Consider the following 17,612-nt stretch of genomic DNA (forward strand, 5'->3'; position numbering starts at 1 on the left):
TATCTCCCTAGTGACTTTCATACTGTTTCCAATGGATCATTTTCAAGATCTAACAAATTCTCCCTTTACTCCTGGAGGTATTACTATTGTCAACCAACCCAATGTTAGCGTTGCTACTAAATTCTCAGTTCCTTAGTCTAGAAAATTAACAGCATTATACTATTTCCTAACCTAGTAAAGAAAGCTTTAGGATCCCTTTTGAGTTCAATTCTCCAGATAATTATACATTAATGTCAGTTAAACTGACTGAATTGAATTAATTGAATATACTCAGTTAAATTGATGCTACCCAAGAAATCATAACTCATGGCCAAAAATAACTGTTACTTCACAACTACTATATAGAAGTGAGGAGGTGGCTAGAATCAAATAGGGATTCTTAGAGGCTGGGGAATTTTGTTCTGTCTGGCTTTGTAAATAGTTTGTGACAACTGGTATCTGTGTAAATGGATTTGATGGTCCCCTGTGGGGTCAATACTGTTTACAGAGCTGTTTCTTCAGAGTGGTTGAGCTAGAATTGTCTCTAGGGATCCTACAGGGGTTACTCAGAATAGCAACATCTCAGGTACCTGAGAGCTCAGTGGCAGAAAGAGAAAGAGGAATGGAGGTGCTATAGGCAGGTACATTTGAATAAATGGATCTCTCTCCTTCAGATGCAGGTGCTACTCAGGGGCACTTGTATCTAAAATGAACCATAAAGGAAGCAATTTGTTAATGTGCTCTCTGACACTTGCTAACATAATTGGTCACCAATTCTTTACACTCTATTCTTTTTTTGGAAAGGTTATTACTTATATCATAGCATCTGATTTTATAAATATAAAAAGAACAAAAACCTCATATTTATTGCTTCTTTTGTATATTGTCTATCACTACATTATGTAAAAACATCAAAATGATATGACACTTTTTGTTATTAAATAAGTGTAAATTTGATTTCATGATGGAAGTACTATAGTAGTCCCACATTTTAAACAAATGTCTTTTTTTCAATGGTTAAGAATTTTTCTAAACAAACATTAGTTTCAACACAGCATCAGCTAGTGGCTCCTAACCAATTCCTTAACTGAGTTACACATAGATTATCTATCTGTATGTGTGTATAAATATTCTTTATTCCCTTTACTAAATATTTCCGACTATTTGCTTCCTTTATGTGTGTGGGGCGGTTAGTTTTCCACACAGATGCATATATGGGCTTTTCTCTCCCCAAACATAAAAGAAGGACATCATAAACTTCTGCCATATCATAGTGGTTCCACTTAATATGAGTGAGTACAAGAGCAAAGTTTAGACCTTCCAAGTAGAATACTGGTGTATTTAGAGTTTCCAAGCAGAACCACAGTGCATGGGCTCTGAAGACTGACTGCAGAGTTTGAATTCTGTCTCTACCACACAGCTGTATGACCTTTACCAAATTACTAAACCTCTCATCAATTTCCCTATCAGTAAAAAGCACATAATAAAAGCACCTACCTCAAAAGGTTATTATGAGCATTAAAGTATTTAAATTATATAATCTCTTGGAAAAGTGTCAGTACAGAATACCACTCAATAAATGTTAGCTATTATTATTTGCAAGAATCTACTTAGCTAAAAGTAAGATTTTCTTATTAAAATGTAGTAAGAATAAATAAAATATAGTAAGAAAAAATTTTCTTATTAAAAGAACAGAAGACATGAACATGGAAAATAAATAAAATGCTACTTTGTTCAATGAAAAACATACAAAAAAGAGAAAATACTTACGGTTAAAACTTGTAGTTAATACATAATGGTTTAATAAAGTTTGTATAAGATTATAAAACTAATAAGTTACAAAAGTAACAGAACTTCAAAATTCAGAAATCCTGACATTAGAGAAAGATCCTGAAAGAAAATTCAACCTCATAGAAAGAAAACTAAGAGTATATTTCTGTAAATTCAATCCCATGGCAGGAAAATAAGAAATTTAAATAACATGTTTCTGTAACGTAATTTGAACACTACCATATTGGCACATGATATTAGATATGATCAGGATCATAGCTAGTAGATCACAGGTACTTATCCTACAGAGATTCTAATTTAGGAGTCACAAGAAATCAGGTAACTTTTGGATCCTTGGCTTAAAATATGCAAACTTGTTACCTGCATACTGTATACTCTCTCTCAGGGGGTTTTCAATTTATTTTTCGGCTTGACCAGCCATAAGAAGAAGAAAAAAAGTACTATAACTTTCATTTTCATTGTTCTGTATTCTCATTGCTCACATTTCAAGCATCCAAAACTACATGTAGCCGTTGGCTGTTACGTTGAAAAGCAAAGATACAGAGTTTTATGTGATTCTGATAAGGTGTATTATATATATTGAGGGGAAGTCAAAAACATGTGATGGGGGAGAGCCTGGATATAGCTATAAGATTTTGAAATAAGGCTTGATAAAGGTTTGTTAACCTGGAAAATCATGAAACCTGTGAATGTCAATAATTCATTCATTTGGACATGAATTCAAAATAAACTATATCCTTTACGTTCCCATACATGGTTGTATCCCTAAATAAACATGTCAAAAAGAACTGGTGAGGTTATTTCATCTGTGATTAAGACAATTCAAAGGCTTAGTGTACCATGTTACAAATTATCCACTGACTAGTCATAGAAATCACTTTACTGGAATTTTGTTATTTGTTTTATTATTAAAAAAAACTAAAGTGGTAGTACTACACCAAATTTTTATAAGTTTTTGTTTCAAGTCTGAAATAGTCATGAACATATCAATATTCATTCAACACACTTCTGTGCAAGAACTGTTCTGCTGTAATGTTTCAGCTTCTAAATTTTAACGTCTTTCATCAAATGAAGGCCATGAACACAGTATAATAGTGTAATTGCCTAAACCTTACACTGCCTAACTTATGAACATATTGCATAAATTAACGTTTTGTAAAAATTATATCACCCTATTTAAACCATTGCAAATATCATTTAAGCTAAAATGATTGTGAAAACTATCTTAAAATTAGATTAACTAGCACAACGGTACTCTTTATTCTCTTTTTTCCCCAGTGATATGAACTATTTGGCTACTTACTATATATTTCTAACCTTTTCAATTTTCCTGTTATAAGAATAATTTATATAAAGTAATTAAAAATATGAATCAACTAGGTAAGTCTTAAATTTCTACCACTGCAAGTAAAACAGGTTTCATAATTATATATTCTTTTGATTACTAAGTATGAACACATACTAATTATCTATGAATTCAACAATTCCATAAACCATTTATGGAAGGTAACTTTTCCAATAACAATTGTAAAGAGAGGAAAAAAACCTATTTCTTTATATGTGCCTTTCATTTTACTTAAGAACATTTTTAGATTTGGAAAACAAAACAGAAGAATCACCAGTCAGATACCAAGTGGAAATCACTGAAACACAATGTTAGTTCTAATGGATGGATGATTGTATTTGGTCTTTTGAAACTTTGAAGTATAGGTAAGTCTTGATCACACAAATTAATAAATCCTAAAGCTGGAGTTAACAATAACCATTACACCCAAATTCTGCGGCTTAGCCCAGCCAATTTTTCAAAAGGTCAGGTTGTGAACTGGAGAAGATCAGGGAGGTCCACCGCATAGCTTTGTTGCCAGGCATCTCTCGTCTGGATTGTTGCAGGCATTTATTAGTATTCGTCAGCAGACTCAACAGAGCAAACAAGAAATTCAAGCACGAATAATAAAATGAAATGCTGCTATATAACCCTTTGTCATTCAGCAAATATGGGACTTTTTAGCTACATTGTTCCTAAACCTGGGTTACTACTTTAATTTTTCTCCCCAGTGCTGACTGAATGAGTATGCATGTGTGTTAAATGCAGAGCTCCCCTAACAACTGCAGGACTGCCATTTAATCTGTTGGTAGATGGACCATTTCCTGTGGGAACCCTAGCTATGATTTCCAGATCCACCAAATAAATCTCAGATTAAGATTCCAAATGAAACCTGCCTTTGGCAGATAAAAAATGTCAAGATGGATATAAACAGTAAAATTATAAATTATCTAGGTGTTGCATGACAAACCAATGTTCAATTTTTTTTGTTGACATGTGCCTAGATATCAAAACTATATGAGACATTCATCAAATGTCACACTTTCATAATATTGGAGGCATCATTAAAACTGTTTGACTAAGGACCTCAAAGTGTTTAAGCAGTAGCTCAAAAGTATATTTGTGCAAAGTAGAAGAATAAATTTACATATCAGCAGCAGCTCATAAGGGATGGGTAAATATTCTGTTTATCTCTCATTGTAATTCAGGTTACTTTAAATACAAGGTTTTAGGAAATCATTATACTCTATATGGCATCATTACATAACTTTCTATGCAAATGATGTATGTTTTATTCAAATTCACCATTTGTTTTGGGGGGAGGGAACAAAAGGAAAAGGAAGGGACTCTCATTTTATTAATCAGCTGTGACTACTATACTAGTGTGCCTTGTTAGTTGCACCATAGCATCATCAGCTCCTTGTTAGTAGCATTTTTTAACTTTTAAAAACAGCATTGAAAACCTGAGACAAAAAAAGCCTAAGTAAAAAAAGAGAAAAAATTATAATGTTTTTGTTTCAAGTGACTCTGGGGAGAGGCAGAGATTTTTAAAAAAGAAAAAGGTAATGAAAGACCAATATAGAACCTAATAGAGACCAATGGCCTATTAAAAATGCAGAGGAAGCCTCTGATGCTAGTCTCTACTGCATTCTCAGGAGATCAAGGACTTCCTTTTTAATGAAAATTTTTGTTTTGTCTTTGCTCTTCTTACCTGGACTAATGCAGCACTATCCTGGTGTTAAAATATACGGGTTGATTATAAAATATAGGCAATGAACGTTTCTGAAAGGAAAAAATCAGATTTGCTGAACTGAAATCATTATTTTTTTTTAACTTTGAACTCTTAAAAGCAATTGAATAAAAGGTTTCAGTGACTCCAAATTCTGCAACATTTGGTTTCTTGATGAAGATTCAGAAATCATCTAATCTACTTAAAATGGGAATTTTTTCAAATTGTAAATTCTCTACACTTATTTTAATCTGTGGAAGGGATACAGAATATTATACATTCCACATTCCAAATGTTAGAATTTATATACAACCCTGAATCCTTCAGGACGATGTATTTGTCCTGCTTTTCCTATCATATTTCCTCCAATGTGTGTTGCTGGTTCAAGGAAACTAAGGCTAAATAAACCCTACCCATCCTAATCTGTTAGGGATCAACATTAACCTGAAAATTCTGAACAGAAGGGGTAAAACTTTAAAAAACAGGATATTAATTAAGGAAGGAAATACTGTATTTTGTGTTTAACTTTGATTATATTTCTATATTAGAAATGCTCAAAATCAAAGAATGTTACTATGTTTTACAGTACATCAAATTACCTTACGTACAACCAGTGAAACTATTAAAAAGGACATGATTTTTAATTTAAAAAATATTTAATTAGCAAAAACTAACATATTCAGTAACTATACAAGTATAATTTTATCATTGTGAACTGATCACTTTTAACTTTTCATCCACTAGCACCCTGATTTTAAAGTACCAAAAAGTTTCAATATGTGAAGACAAAAATCACTCAAAAAATAAAGTCCAAATAGAATTTTCTAAAATAATTACTTTTACCTTACATCTTATCAGCACAATTATTCCATTTGACAAAAATTATCACTTTTACCCAAAAGCTATAGATTAGAATATTTTTAATTCAATCATTCATTCAGACTATGAAATAATCTATGTAACCAATTTCAAAATTTTATAGCCTGATTTGTTCTAAATTTGTTTTTCATTCCCCAAGAGAAAACAGAAAAGGCAAAACACAAAGAAAATTTGTATCCGAAACTTCTTCCCAAAAGATAATAATGTCTTACACGATAGGTTGTTTTGATTAAAACACACTTACATACATGTACTAAACCCCAAATTTTTAACTACCAGATTTATTTATAACCAAAAATAGTGAGTAAATGTAGTCACATCAGTCCTATTCTACAAACAGCCAGTCAGCCTGAATCAACTGTGTAAATGGTCATAAATTCAGTCTATACACCACTGTAAATTGATTCAGATCTACAAAATCAACAAAATGCCAATGCACACTCAGGACTTTACAGTAATCACGCTAAAGGTGACAAATGCAGCCACTATGGAGACCAAAATAATCATCTTAAATATGATACACTGAAATTCAAATTTTCAGAAAATTTAAGATTCAATAATATTATTTTGAGATTTGTGTTGTAACTATGTGTTCCAGGAAGTGCTCTGGCATGAAAGGGCCATAACCAGAAATGGATGAGGACTTTTATCAGAGAGCACAGAAACGTAAGAATGGAGAACTTAAAGCAAAAAACTTTTGAAAAATTCAAGCAACTTTTCTATTTCAAAAAAATATATTTTCATGGCCACAAACAAATTTAAAAGAGCTTATTAAAAGTAGAATTGAGTTTCCTTAAACCAAAGAAGTAGTCACAAGTTGTATAAAGAGAGGATCATAGCATAGAAATGGAGAAGTACTCCTATTAAAAAAATTTACCATTTTTCATGCTTATTCTTCTTAGTAATTGTCATTTTTATAAAATGAAGGACCAAAGGTGTAGTAAGAATTCCATGTAAGAGTGTAGCCTGAACTGACCTACCTAAAATACTCTATACTTAGTAAAAACAAACAAAAAAAGAAATAAAGAAAGACTCCTATTACCTCCCAAACTTTTCCCTTATTAAGAATATATGGGCAGGTTCATCGACTGTAGCAAAGGTACCACTCCATTGAGGGAAGCTGACAGTGGGGGAAGCTGTGCTTGTGTGGGGTTAGGAAGTAGGGGTATAATGGGAACTCTGTACTTCATGTTCAATTTTGCCGTGAGCCTAAAACTGCTCTACAAAATAAAGTATTTTTTAAAAACTGTCAAAAAATAGAAGTAAAAAATATTTATGGTATAAGTTCATAAATGTGAATTACTCATATCAGAAATGATGAGTCTCAAAACACAGTTTTTAAAAAACTTCATAACCAGCTAGAAAACTAAGTTGCCCTTATAAAAATTTTTTGGTTTTCCATTACATTTTCTTAATGAGGCCAAGAGTCAGGACATAATCATTCACATGAAGCTTAAAAAACAGACACCCAGAATCTCATTTATTTTGTAAACTTATTTTAAAAAAGAGAAATTAATTTTTTCTAAAACAGTATAACCTCCATCATGCTTTTAAGGATAGCCTTAGCATTTCCTCTGGAAATGAATCAATCCTTGTTGGCTCACTTCCAGTAGTCCTAAAACTACTCTCTCAAATATTCTGGATGGTCATGTGTAAGAAACTACCAGTACTCTATTAAGTTAGGTCCTATGGAGATAAATAGTAAATTTAAGCAGACCTCGATATGCTCTTTTTTTAACCCTTCTATGGCAAAATGAAAATTAAAAATGTATTCTTAAATTCACACTTGCCAAAAGGAAAAGGCACATTGTGTGATATCACTAGTCTGAAGATTTTTATTGCAATTGGGATTTCAATACAGACAAAATTAGATTTTACACTAAAAGAATATTAATTGATTTTACATTCTATTCTACAAAACGTAAATATAGTAAATACAAACTATACTACTTAAAAGAAATCAAGTTTCTGATATTGAGAACATTATATCTGAAGAGAATAAGCTTCCTATAAAACTAATAATAACCGTTTCAAATACTAGTAATTATGTTTCTTAATAATTTTAAAACTTTTTTGTGGACCTACCTTTCACAGCTGGATGGAAGAACAACGATAACAACCACCACTTATCTAGGCCGTGTAAAATACTTCAACAATCTATTTTTTTATAAACATCTATAAAAACCATTATCACCACCACACTATTGAAAATAATTACTCTGGTATGTGAAACCCATATTAAATAAACTCATTTCCTGTTTCAGGTATTGTAGTAGGGCTTTTACATACACAATCTCTAATCTTCAAAATGTTCCTAAGGGAAGCATCTCCCTATTCCACACACAAGAAAACCACAGCTTAAAAATAATTACAAAACTTCCGCCCAGGTCCAGGTAGGTAGTAAATAGAAGACTGAAAACTTAAAACCCAGGTCTGTCTAGTTCCAAAACTATATTCTTTCTACTATAACATTTCACTGAAATTATTAAATGCATTAGTTCTCCAGTGCAATTTTCCTTTAAATTTAAACAAATAAAAATAAAATTAACAAACAAAAACAAATTGTGTTACTCATTCAGGGAAAATATACCATTACTTACTAGAAAGCCAATTATTAAATATAATTCAAATCTTATAATTCAATACAGAATGACTAATTATGTAGATATTTTCAAAATCTTGAATTTCAAGGAGGGTCTAATCATAATGTCTAGGGAATCATTTTTTTTCTACCAGCTATCTTGCTGATAGAAATGGAGGGCCATTCTATGCAAGTTGCCATTTCCTTTCTGTCTGCTTTAAAATAAAATAGCTTATGAAGATGATACGCGATTCCATTATTTTTGTCATAATGACCAAAGACATTTAAAAGCATCCTACTTGTTTTCCCATGGTGTTTCTATAGATGTCTACTCTTACAAAATGCCTGCAAACCATGCAATAGTTTTAGATGTAATTCAATTATGGAACAATATATGGGTAAAAAGAACACATACTTTTTGAAAAGAGAGAAAGATAAATGAACCAATAATAAAAGAGGTTGATGGTGGCACACAGGTTCCAAATGCCAAGCAAAAATAAATAGTATTCTGACTTAAGAAGAAACTAACAAATCACTTGTAAGTTACCTTTTGCTACGTTTTAGTTCTAGTTATTTATTTTGTTTGACAGAAAAAACATAAAAATCATGGAAACAAAATCATATCATCTTTGGAAATAAAGAAGACAGTTGCTTTTTACTTAAATCAGCAAGATAAGATTTTTAAAAAAATTTGCTAGCCTCCAATAAACTGCAACATGTAAGAAATCTATTGACATAAGCAGTTCTAGAAGGTTTTTCATCTCTCAAGTTTCAAATGAGTATGATGATTTAGAATCATGCTCACTTTTTAAGCTTAAAATAGTTTAAAAACATATGATTCATATCTAAATTGAGATAATACATAAGTGAAAATACCTACTGTGTATAAAACACATTAAATATAATTTCCTAAAATAATAAACCTAACAATAATATTAAAGAAACTCATAAAATTGAAAGGTTTTTGTCTAAAGCTTCTTCAAGCTGTATGATTCCTACCATTTCTTACCCTCAATTGGTAAGAAATATTTAAAACATAGCAAACAATGTTTAATTTGGGTAGGCACAGTAACCTTCTTTAACCTTTCTTAGGGAACACTGACCCCTAAAGGTTCTAGATTTAAATAAGTTTCACAATATTCTAAATTTAACTGGCATCCAGACCTCATTTTTACCTATATTACTGTAGGTATGTATACTTATGGCAGACATGTTTATTCATAAATAATACTTAAACTATTTCCAATGGACTGTTGTGTACTATAAAACAATTAAACCATGTTTCTGCTAATTTAATAAAAATCACCCAAATTTAAGAGCTATCCAGAAATTTATCATACTATTCCAAATAATTATTCGTAAGAGATTTCTGACCCCCGTGAGTTTTTTCTTACATAGTTAAGTAAATAAGTAAATGCTAAAAAAAGCTAAACAATCATATAATAACTGACTCTTTCTGAGGGTTAACTTTGCATATGTCCTTTGTGCCATTTCATTTTTTTCCTTAAAAAGCAGGGGGAAAAAAAGAATGCTGAAAAACAGAAAGCTTTCATGAAAGGACAAAACATCATTTACTTCTTAAGAAGCCAGAAGATGTTACCAATGCTTGCTTGACAACACGTGTTCATTCACTCACCTATTGCTTCCATCAACCTAAAATTTCATTCATTCAGGATTTTTTTTTAACTACCTAAAGAAACCTAGACAGTTTGTAGATGTCTTCACTCATCCTACCTACCAACCTCAGCTTTACATTTTCTAAACTGAGAATAATGACAAAAACTGAGAAAAATGTAATCGCTTTACCTGTTAACATTATTTACCTCATACTCTTTGACATCAAATATTTCAGCAATGTTTCTAAAATAAAGCTAGGAAAAGAATAACCACTTCAGCACTCCTTATAATGAAACTTCTAAGATGATGCAACGTGTAATAAAAGTTTTTAAGTAGCTCCATTTCCTTAAAAAAATAAGATAACTTTAAATAAAAATAACTATTTACAAGAACAGCCTATGAATATTTGTAAGATAGAGCTCTGAAGTAATCTGTGCTTTATGAAAAATCCCATATCAAAGAAATAACCATGTGAGATTTTACTGTTTAAACATATCAGTTATCACAAAACTAAAAGATACTACATTTACCTGTTTAACTTTATTCGTTAATAATGTTTCATTAATAGGCCCTTTATATAAAGGAATGTCTTATTCCTATTTCCAATGTCTGTAAAAAAAATGTCTGTAAAAATGCAAATTTTCTTAATGATGTTTCAGTCACGTCTGTACCTCCTGCAAACTATTTATGCATCTGTCTTTAGCCCTAAAACCTTCCTTTCCAAAAGTGTCCTAGAGCTTCAGCAGCTCCGTTCCTTAACATCTTTCCTGGTTATTTTACATTTATGAGAAGTATTTCCTCTATAGCCCCTATTCTTTAGATATATTAAAAATAATTCCTTTGGCTCCTTAAAGATCCTTTTGTCTATAATGTGAACGACATGGCTTTCATAGCAATGTGGCCTCTGAATAGGGAACATAAGCTACAGGGGCATCATTATTTACTTCCTCTTTTCTTATTTTGTACATATATTGAGTAAGAACTGCTCTGAGTTCCTCAAAAGAAGAGTGTTTGCTTGCTTATTTGCATAAATGAGTAAAAACAACTACAACAAATCAGTTTTCGGCTTCACACCAATACATCCTTATCACAAACTTGAATATAAAGAGAGTAGGCTAAAATTAAGTGCCACAAAATCTATTCACTAAAGCTATCAACTTTGCATTAAAAACCTTTAACTACGTTACTCAGGTATCACTTGCTATTCCTTTATACACAATGCAATCAGTTACCTGGATTCTAAACTCATAACAAGTAGCCTAGAATCACAAATAAGAGGAGAAATGCTGCTAATGGTGGCATAAACGACAAGAAAATTTATAACAGCGTAGAAATCAAAAACAAATGCAGAAATCAAAAAAGGTATACTCAGTATAGCATCTTTCTATTCCTCAAAAGAATGTGTAGCTATTAACTGATTTAGTTTAATGACGATACAACAGTTCCCCAAAATGGCCTTTAATCTTCTGAAAAAGGTAACAGTGTGGTTGATAAATGGTAAAGAAAGAGCCCTGTTGAAGGAGGGGGAATCAAAAGAGAGAGATGTGTGCAATGTTTTGGTAATAATTTTATTTTTTTAAAATTTAGAGGAAATAAAAACGATGAACATAAAGGCCAAAGTCTTCAATTATAAGTAATACTATATTCAGAATGATTTGTTTTCCAAGTATTTCAGATTTGCAACTGTATCCAAATTTAGTGTAAAAGACTTCAGTTAAAAACCTAACATTTTTTAAACCTCTGTCTTTATGGCCCTCTCTCTACCTTGCTCTATACGTAGATAGATGTGCTCTACTTACCTACCTACCTACCCATATATCCATCCATCCCTCCTTCCACCCAACCACCATTTCTCCCTTTTTCAGGCCATCTCTCAGTCTGCCTGTCTTTCAAACTGTATTTCTGTCTGACTGTTCTCTCCCTCTGCCTGTGCATATCTGTGTGCATCCTTTTCTCTGTTTCTCTCCTTGTCTCTGACTCTGTTTTCATGTCTCTGTCTCTGTTTCGAAGTACCTTTTTCTGCCTCCCTCTGCACATCTCTGCAAGTCTCTGTGGCCCTGACTCTCCAGGGAGAGTCCCCCTCTGACTCCGTTTCTTTGTGGGTGTCTCAGGGTGTGTCTTTTGGTGTGCATGTGTCTCTACATGTGTCTCTGTGCCTGTATGTGTCTTGGTCTGTTTCTCTGTGTATGTGTCTCCCTCTCCATATATGTTTGTCTCTCTCTGTATATGTGTGTATCTTCCATGTCTCTTTAACTTTGTGTCTCTTGTCTCTGTGTGTCTCTTTCTGAGTGTGTCTGCATGTACACCTGTGCCCCTCTCTCTCAGTGTGTCTCTTCCCCTTCCCCCTCTCCCTCTCCCTCTCCCTCTCCCTCCCTCTCTCTCTCTCTCTCTCTCTCTCTCTCTCTCTCTCTCTCACTCACTGTATGTCTCTGTCTCCTTCTCACCATGTTTCTCTCACTCTGGTATCTCTCCTTCTCTGTGAGTCTCAATATGTGTGTCTCTTTCCGTGTGTATCTATGCATGTGTGTCTTTCTCTGTGTGTGTGCCTCTGTATATGTGTCTGTGTCTTTCTCATTGAGTTTAGTATCTCCATCCTATGTCTGTGTCTCCTTTCTGTTTGTGTTTCTTTCTCTGAGTATACCTCTCTGTATTCATTTCTCTACCATTCATTCTCTCAATCTCCTCTATCACTTTGTGTGTGTTTCTCTCTCCCTGTGTGTCTGCTTTCCTTTTTTCTCTCAATATCTCTTGCTCTGTGCATGTCCCTTTCTCTGTGTGTGCATGTCTCTTTCTCCATGTGTCTTTGTGTCCCTTTTGCAGAATGTGCGTCTCTTTGTGTGTGCCTCCTTCCTTGCATGTGTGCAGGCGTGTGCACTTGTGCTTGTCTGCCTCTAATATATTGGTTAGAACAAACACACTTCATTCAGTGCCTTAAACAAGCACAACACCTGGGGTTTGGTAATAATACCTTAAAAGTCCTTACCTTTTGACCAGTCGTCCATTTGTACTCCCGTTCCTGTTTGCTCTGGCAACGTCTCTGGTTTCTGCGCCAAGATTTGAAGCTAAAATAAAGCCAACTCTAGATAAATAAACTTAAAACAATACATCAGAACACACCTAAACCTTACCTTTGTTTAACAGAGAATTTACAGGATAAATGGTTTTCTAAAACATTTATAATAGGACAATTAACTGTGTATTTCAACACGTGAAATTAAATCTTTTTTCTCAGAAAAAAGTTCTTTCATTCACACCTATATTTTAGTAAATACAGTTCAGGTTAAGCTTCTAGACATTCTTGCTGCTTTGGTGAAGGAACCATTTAATTTATTTAACTTAAGTCTTTCCAACTACAATTTCAACAATTAAAAAAAATTAAAAATTTACTCTATTTGTCAAATTTCAGATTTATTGATTTGAATGCATATTTTCATATAAAACATTTCATACTTGTAAAAGTAATTTTAAATGCTATTCTAATTTTTTAAAAGATTATCATTAACTTGTGGAGTTACTGATTTTTCTCTCTTGCATTTGTTTTCATAATAAATATCATAAAAACTATGCAAGTTTTTTTTTTTTGCATGCTTTTAAGGAGAATAAAATTAGATTTACCTCACAGCTAGAACTCTGTGTTCTTTAAAAAGTCCTCAAATAAAGCTGTAGTAAGCTTCTCCTTTCCAATTTTCTCTAAATATGTTGATCTGGAGTTGGCAATCTTTTTCTAAATTCCTCATTTACTTTTGGATTAGCTGAAAATATAGGAAGTTATTAATATCAAAGAAATATGTTCCAGTCAATGAAGCCACTTCCCTCCATATTGCCCAAAAAGGTTAATAATAATTGCGGTCTTTTAATAAGAGATTCATATAGCAAGACATGTAGAAAATACAGCCTTTAATAACCTCTGGAGTATTTTAAAACATGTCTTACAGGTCTTAATGTGCTTAGTAATATACTATTTAAAACCATAATTTTATCCCTCTTCAATATACAGTCACTCTTCCTCATCATTTACCCAGCTAATGAATGCCAGCAATTAGTAAAATGTAATCCCATTGCACAATCATTTTAATGCTTTTAGCACTCAGAAAAGTAAACACCAAATTAATACTGCTCAAGCCATATCAGATCCTAGTTGGAAGCAAGCAATTATAGTTCATCTCCTCAGGTGTAATTAAATGATTGGAATGATTTAGTTCCATAAATGCAAGTTAATTCATAAGCAAGCAACAAATATACTGGGAGTAATTACAAGAAACATTGACAGTCTAAGCAGGGCTAATTCTTTTATGAGACTGATATAGTAAAATGCTGCCCTCTCCTGGGCATATAAGTGAATATTTCAGAGCCAAAAACAAAACATGTCCCCCTAACCCAAAACCTAACTTTTAAAAAGACACTAAAAAACAAACAAAAAAACCAATAAATCAATTTATCAATTTGATTTCATTCCTTATACAAAAATTTTTAATTTATGGCTTACTATGATAATTTCTACACACCCTAGTAATTAATGCTTTTTCCATTCAAGTTCTGAATATGAGTCCCAAAACATACCTGGCAATTATTATAAATCTAATGAAACTGAATCATTCATATATAGCACTGACTGCAAGTGAAACTTCTAGTACCCTCTTATACTGCAAGACCAATACCTATATTCTTTCACTGGTAAACCCTAACTGGCATGTTAGAGATAATAACTAAGCTATGCTTTTTGTAAGTACTAAAATTTGTAAGAAAAATAATCTCTGACGAATGTAAAACAAAATACTTGGTATTACTGTAATTATACAAAATGGTCTAAAACTAATTGTTTTTAAGGAACTCCAATAACAAAAATAAAAACTAGAGCACAGGTATAATATCATTACAAGCACGTTTTAAAACATAAAGGGGAGCAGGTAGTACACAAAATAAAACACACCCCAGTTTTACTTAAGCCATTCCCCACTTTTTACTTTCTTAGGCTAACATTCAAAACAAATTTACTTGAACACTACTCGATGCTTATTAACTAAATTTATACAAACTTTCAGAAACGTATTTATTATACATTTGAGTTATGTTATAATCAGTAAGTCTGTATTAACACATATGTATTTGTAGCACTAAACCTATTTAGAATCATCCCTTTAACTTTCTGCAAAATTGAACATATTCTCAAATATTACCAATAGCACAACAAATGTTTAATTCTCCAATAGATACAAAAGAGACTTGCAGAGGATAATGTTTAACATACCAATATTTTTTGGTGGGGGAGGGAACATTATTCTAAGTCATGGCCTATGCAAGCTATAAAAATAAAATAAAACAAAATATTAAACAGTCTTGCCACTAAGTTTAAAATGTACAGCACATTTGCTTTGCCCTTGATGTCACAGTCATATATTTCAATTCGTATCTTGTACACTGTAAGTTAATTGCTTTTGGAAAGTACTTATTATTCATGTAAAAATTAATGTGCCAATGTGTTTAAATCCTCTTAAATGACCATTCATGCATCTTTCTTCTTTAAGTACCAATGAAATCTGTCAAAAGACATCAATGCCATTTCTTAAAGAAAGTTCTAATAGAGATTTTTTTCTGCTAACACAAGATTTTCATATTCACCAACTTTACTTAAATTCCATTAATTTTTTAAGCTACTTTTAATAAATTCACCAAGTAAAATTTTTAGGCCCCAAAGTCTGTCATTTGTGTTCCAGCTGACGTTATGAATATTAATAACAGTGTTATCCTGATTAAATAGGCTTCATATGAAATCCCTGTGAATCCTATAGCTCAGACATCTCATTTTTCCAACTCTTTATGAATTTGGATTCAGACATTAAACTGGAAAAATCTTTAAAAACAGATTTAATGGCACATTTGCATACTGTCAAGCAAAAATTAGATGTTCTAATGATTCAATTAATTACAACTTACATATCTATATATTGTAATAGGACTAGAAGATTTTTGTAAACATCAACATATTTTACACATCTACACATTATAGGACAAAGGATTAAGACTATTAAAATACTGATTCCTTTCTTTACACTCACCTTAAATATTTGATATCAAGAACTTTTCAATCAAAAATTATATATTCACATTAAAACCAGTGGGATGATTTTTATAGTAGACATCAGATAAACTAGGCTTCTTAAAGTGCTAAATCATTGTATCACAGACAAAATATGTTAATTGCTTTATCATTATTAATGTCACCAGGTTCAAGCAGCAAAATAAAATCTAACTAAACTTCGTTTTTGTGTTAGAAAAAATAACCCATGTTAAAAAAGAAAAATAAAATCTTTATTATAACAGACAGAATATACCATATCAGCATCTGTTAAACTAAAATCTTCTCCATCACAGATTCCTGACCTCATTCCTCCAAGTTGTTTTTAGTTCTCAGAAGAAGTGAAAAAAGGAGAAATTAATAGCCAGGGAAACCACATACCCCCTTCTCTCTGTAAATATACTGGAATCTGAATATATCTACCTAAATTTCCTACTTTCACCCTATCGAAAAACAGAGGTTGAAAAAAATTAAACAAACATCTCTATGCTCTCAAACGGGACTTGACTCTCCTTGTTTACTCAGCAGTAAAATACTTGATGAAACAAAATTTGTTCTTTGACTAGTCTACAATTTCTAATCTGCCTAAAAAGTTATAAGTAATTCTGACATTTATCCTTCAAAATTAAACAATCCTTCTTTGACAGAAAGGCACTTAAAGAAGGAATTTCTTCCCCAAAGTAAAAACACCCAGGATTTTTAAAAACTTATTTTAAATAGGAGATACCCTTCTACCTTACTCCACAAAAGCCACACATGGGCAAGGTGATCGGCTGACTTTGTTTAATGGTGTTTTTTTCATAATGCCTCCTTAGTTAATCTCAAATTTGTGTGATGTGAATCCAAAGCGTCAAACTAGGAATCATTTATAATACTGCCTCATATCCAACTATATGTAACTCCAATTATATCTAACTATAACCATGCCAAATTTTGGATTTTCTAGATTGAGAAATGTTGATAATTTCTGCAATGGAATGGTTTCATTAAATGGCCAAAGGAGAGCACTGTATTTCTGAGAGCCAGATATTTTAACATATAACTCAACATATACATATTTTCTACTGCTGGATTTTCATCTTATGAGACAAAAGTCTTTCAAATAGCCACAGTTCTTGGCACATTCTCTCACAAAAAGAATTCCTTTCACATCACAGCCCACTCCCTACCAAGCTCCAGACAACCCAAGTTCCCCACAGCCTGGAAAAGCAAGAAAAGGTTTAGGGAGAAAGGATAAAAGTTGCCCCATGCAATAGCTATCAAAATTTTAAATACATATACTATTTGACCCCTCCACTACTAAAAGTCTTTTTAAAATATGTAGAACATAGTTGTATGTACAAAGATACACACTGAAGCAGTATTTATTTGTATGAGAAAATACTCATGCTTTAGTCATACTGAACTTCTTTCTGTTCTTGAACTCACCAAGCTTATTCTTGCCTCAGAACCTTTATACTTACTATTCCCTCTGCCTAGAATTCTTTTCTCTAGATCTCTAAACCATTTTTTCTTATCATTTAGGCCTTGCTCAAATTCACCTCTTCAAAAAAGGTATTGCCTGGCCATCCTATCTAAAGTAGAAACTCCTCTCTCACTCTCATCACATTACCTGTGCTACTACCTTCATGAAACC

The 17,612-nt window shown here is 32.2% G+C and overlaps 1 protein-coding gene across 8 annotated transcripts in view; it reads right to left on the bottom strand.

The window, feature by feature from the left end:
- Positions 1–17,612, bottom strand: part of MIPOL1 (mirror-image polydactyly 1) — a 315,627-nt gene that overhangs the window by 250,143 nt on the left and 47,872 nt on the right. For 7 of the 8 annotated variants that reach the window (XM_073800541.1, XM_073800543.1, XM_019924002.3 and 4 more), the window contains 2 exons: positions 13,516–13,652; positions 12,884–12,962 (listed from right to left, as the gene is read on the bottom strand). In XM_073800541.1, the coding sequence (XP_073656642.1) occupies positions 12,884–12,902 (19 nt within the window). In that variant the 5' untranslated portion in view covers positions 12,903–12,962; positions 13,516–13,652. The remainder of the gene's footprint in view (positions 1–12,883; positions 12,963–13,515; positions 13,653–17,612) is intronic. The other variant, XM_073800539.1, reaches the window with a different exon arrangement.

This window comes from Tursiops truncatus, chromosome 2 (genome assembly GCF_011762595.2).
Source record: "Tursiops truncatus isolate mTurTru1 chromosome 2, mTurTru1.mat.Y, whole genome shotgun sequence".
NCBI classification, from domain to species: domain Eukaryota; kingdom Metazoa; phylum Chordata; class Mammalia; order Artiodactyla; family Delphinidae; genus Tursiops; species Tursiops truncatus.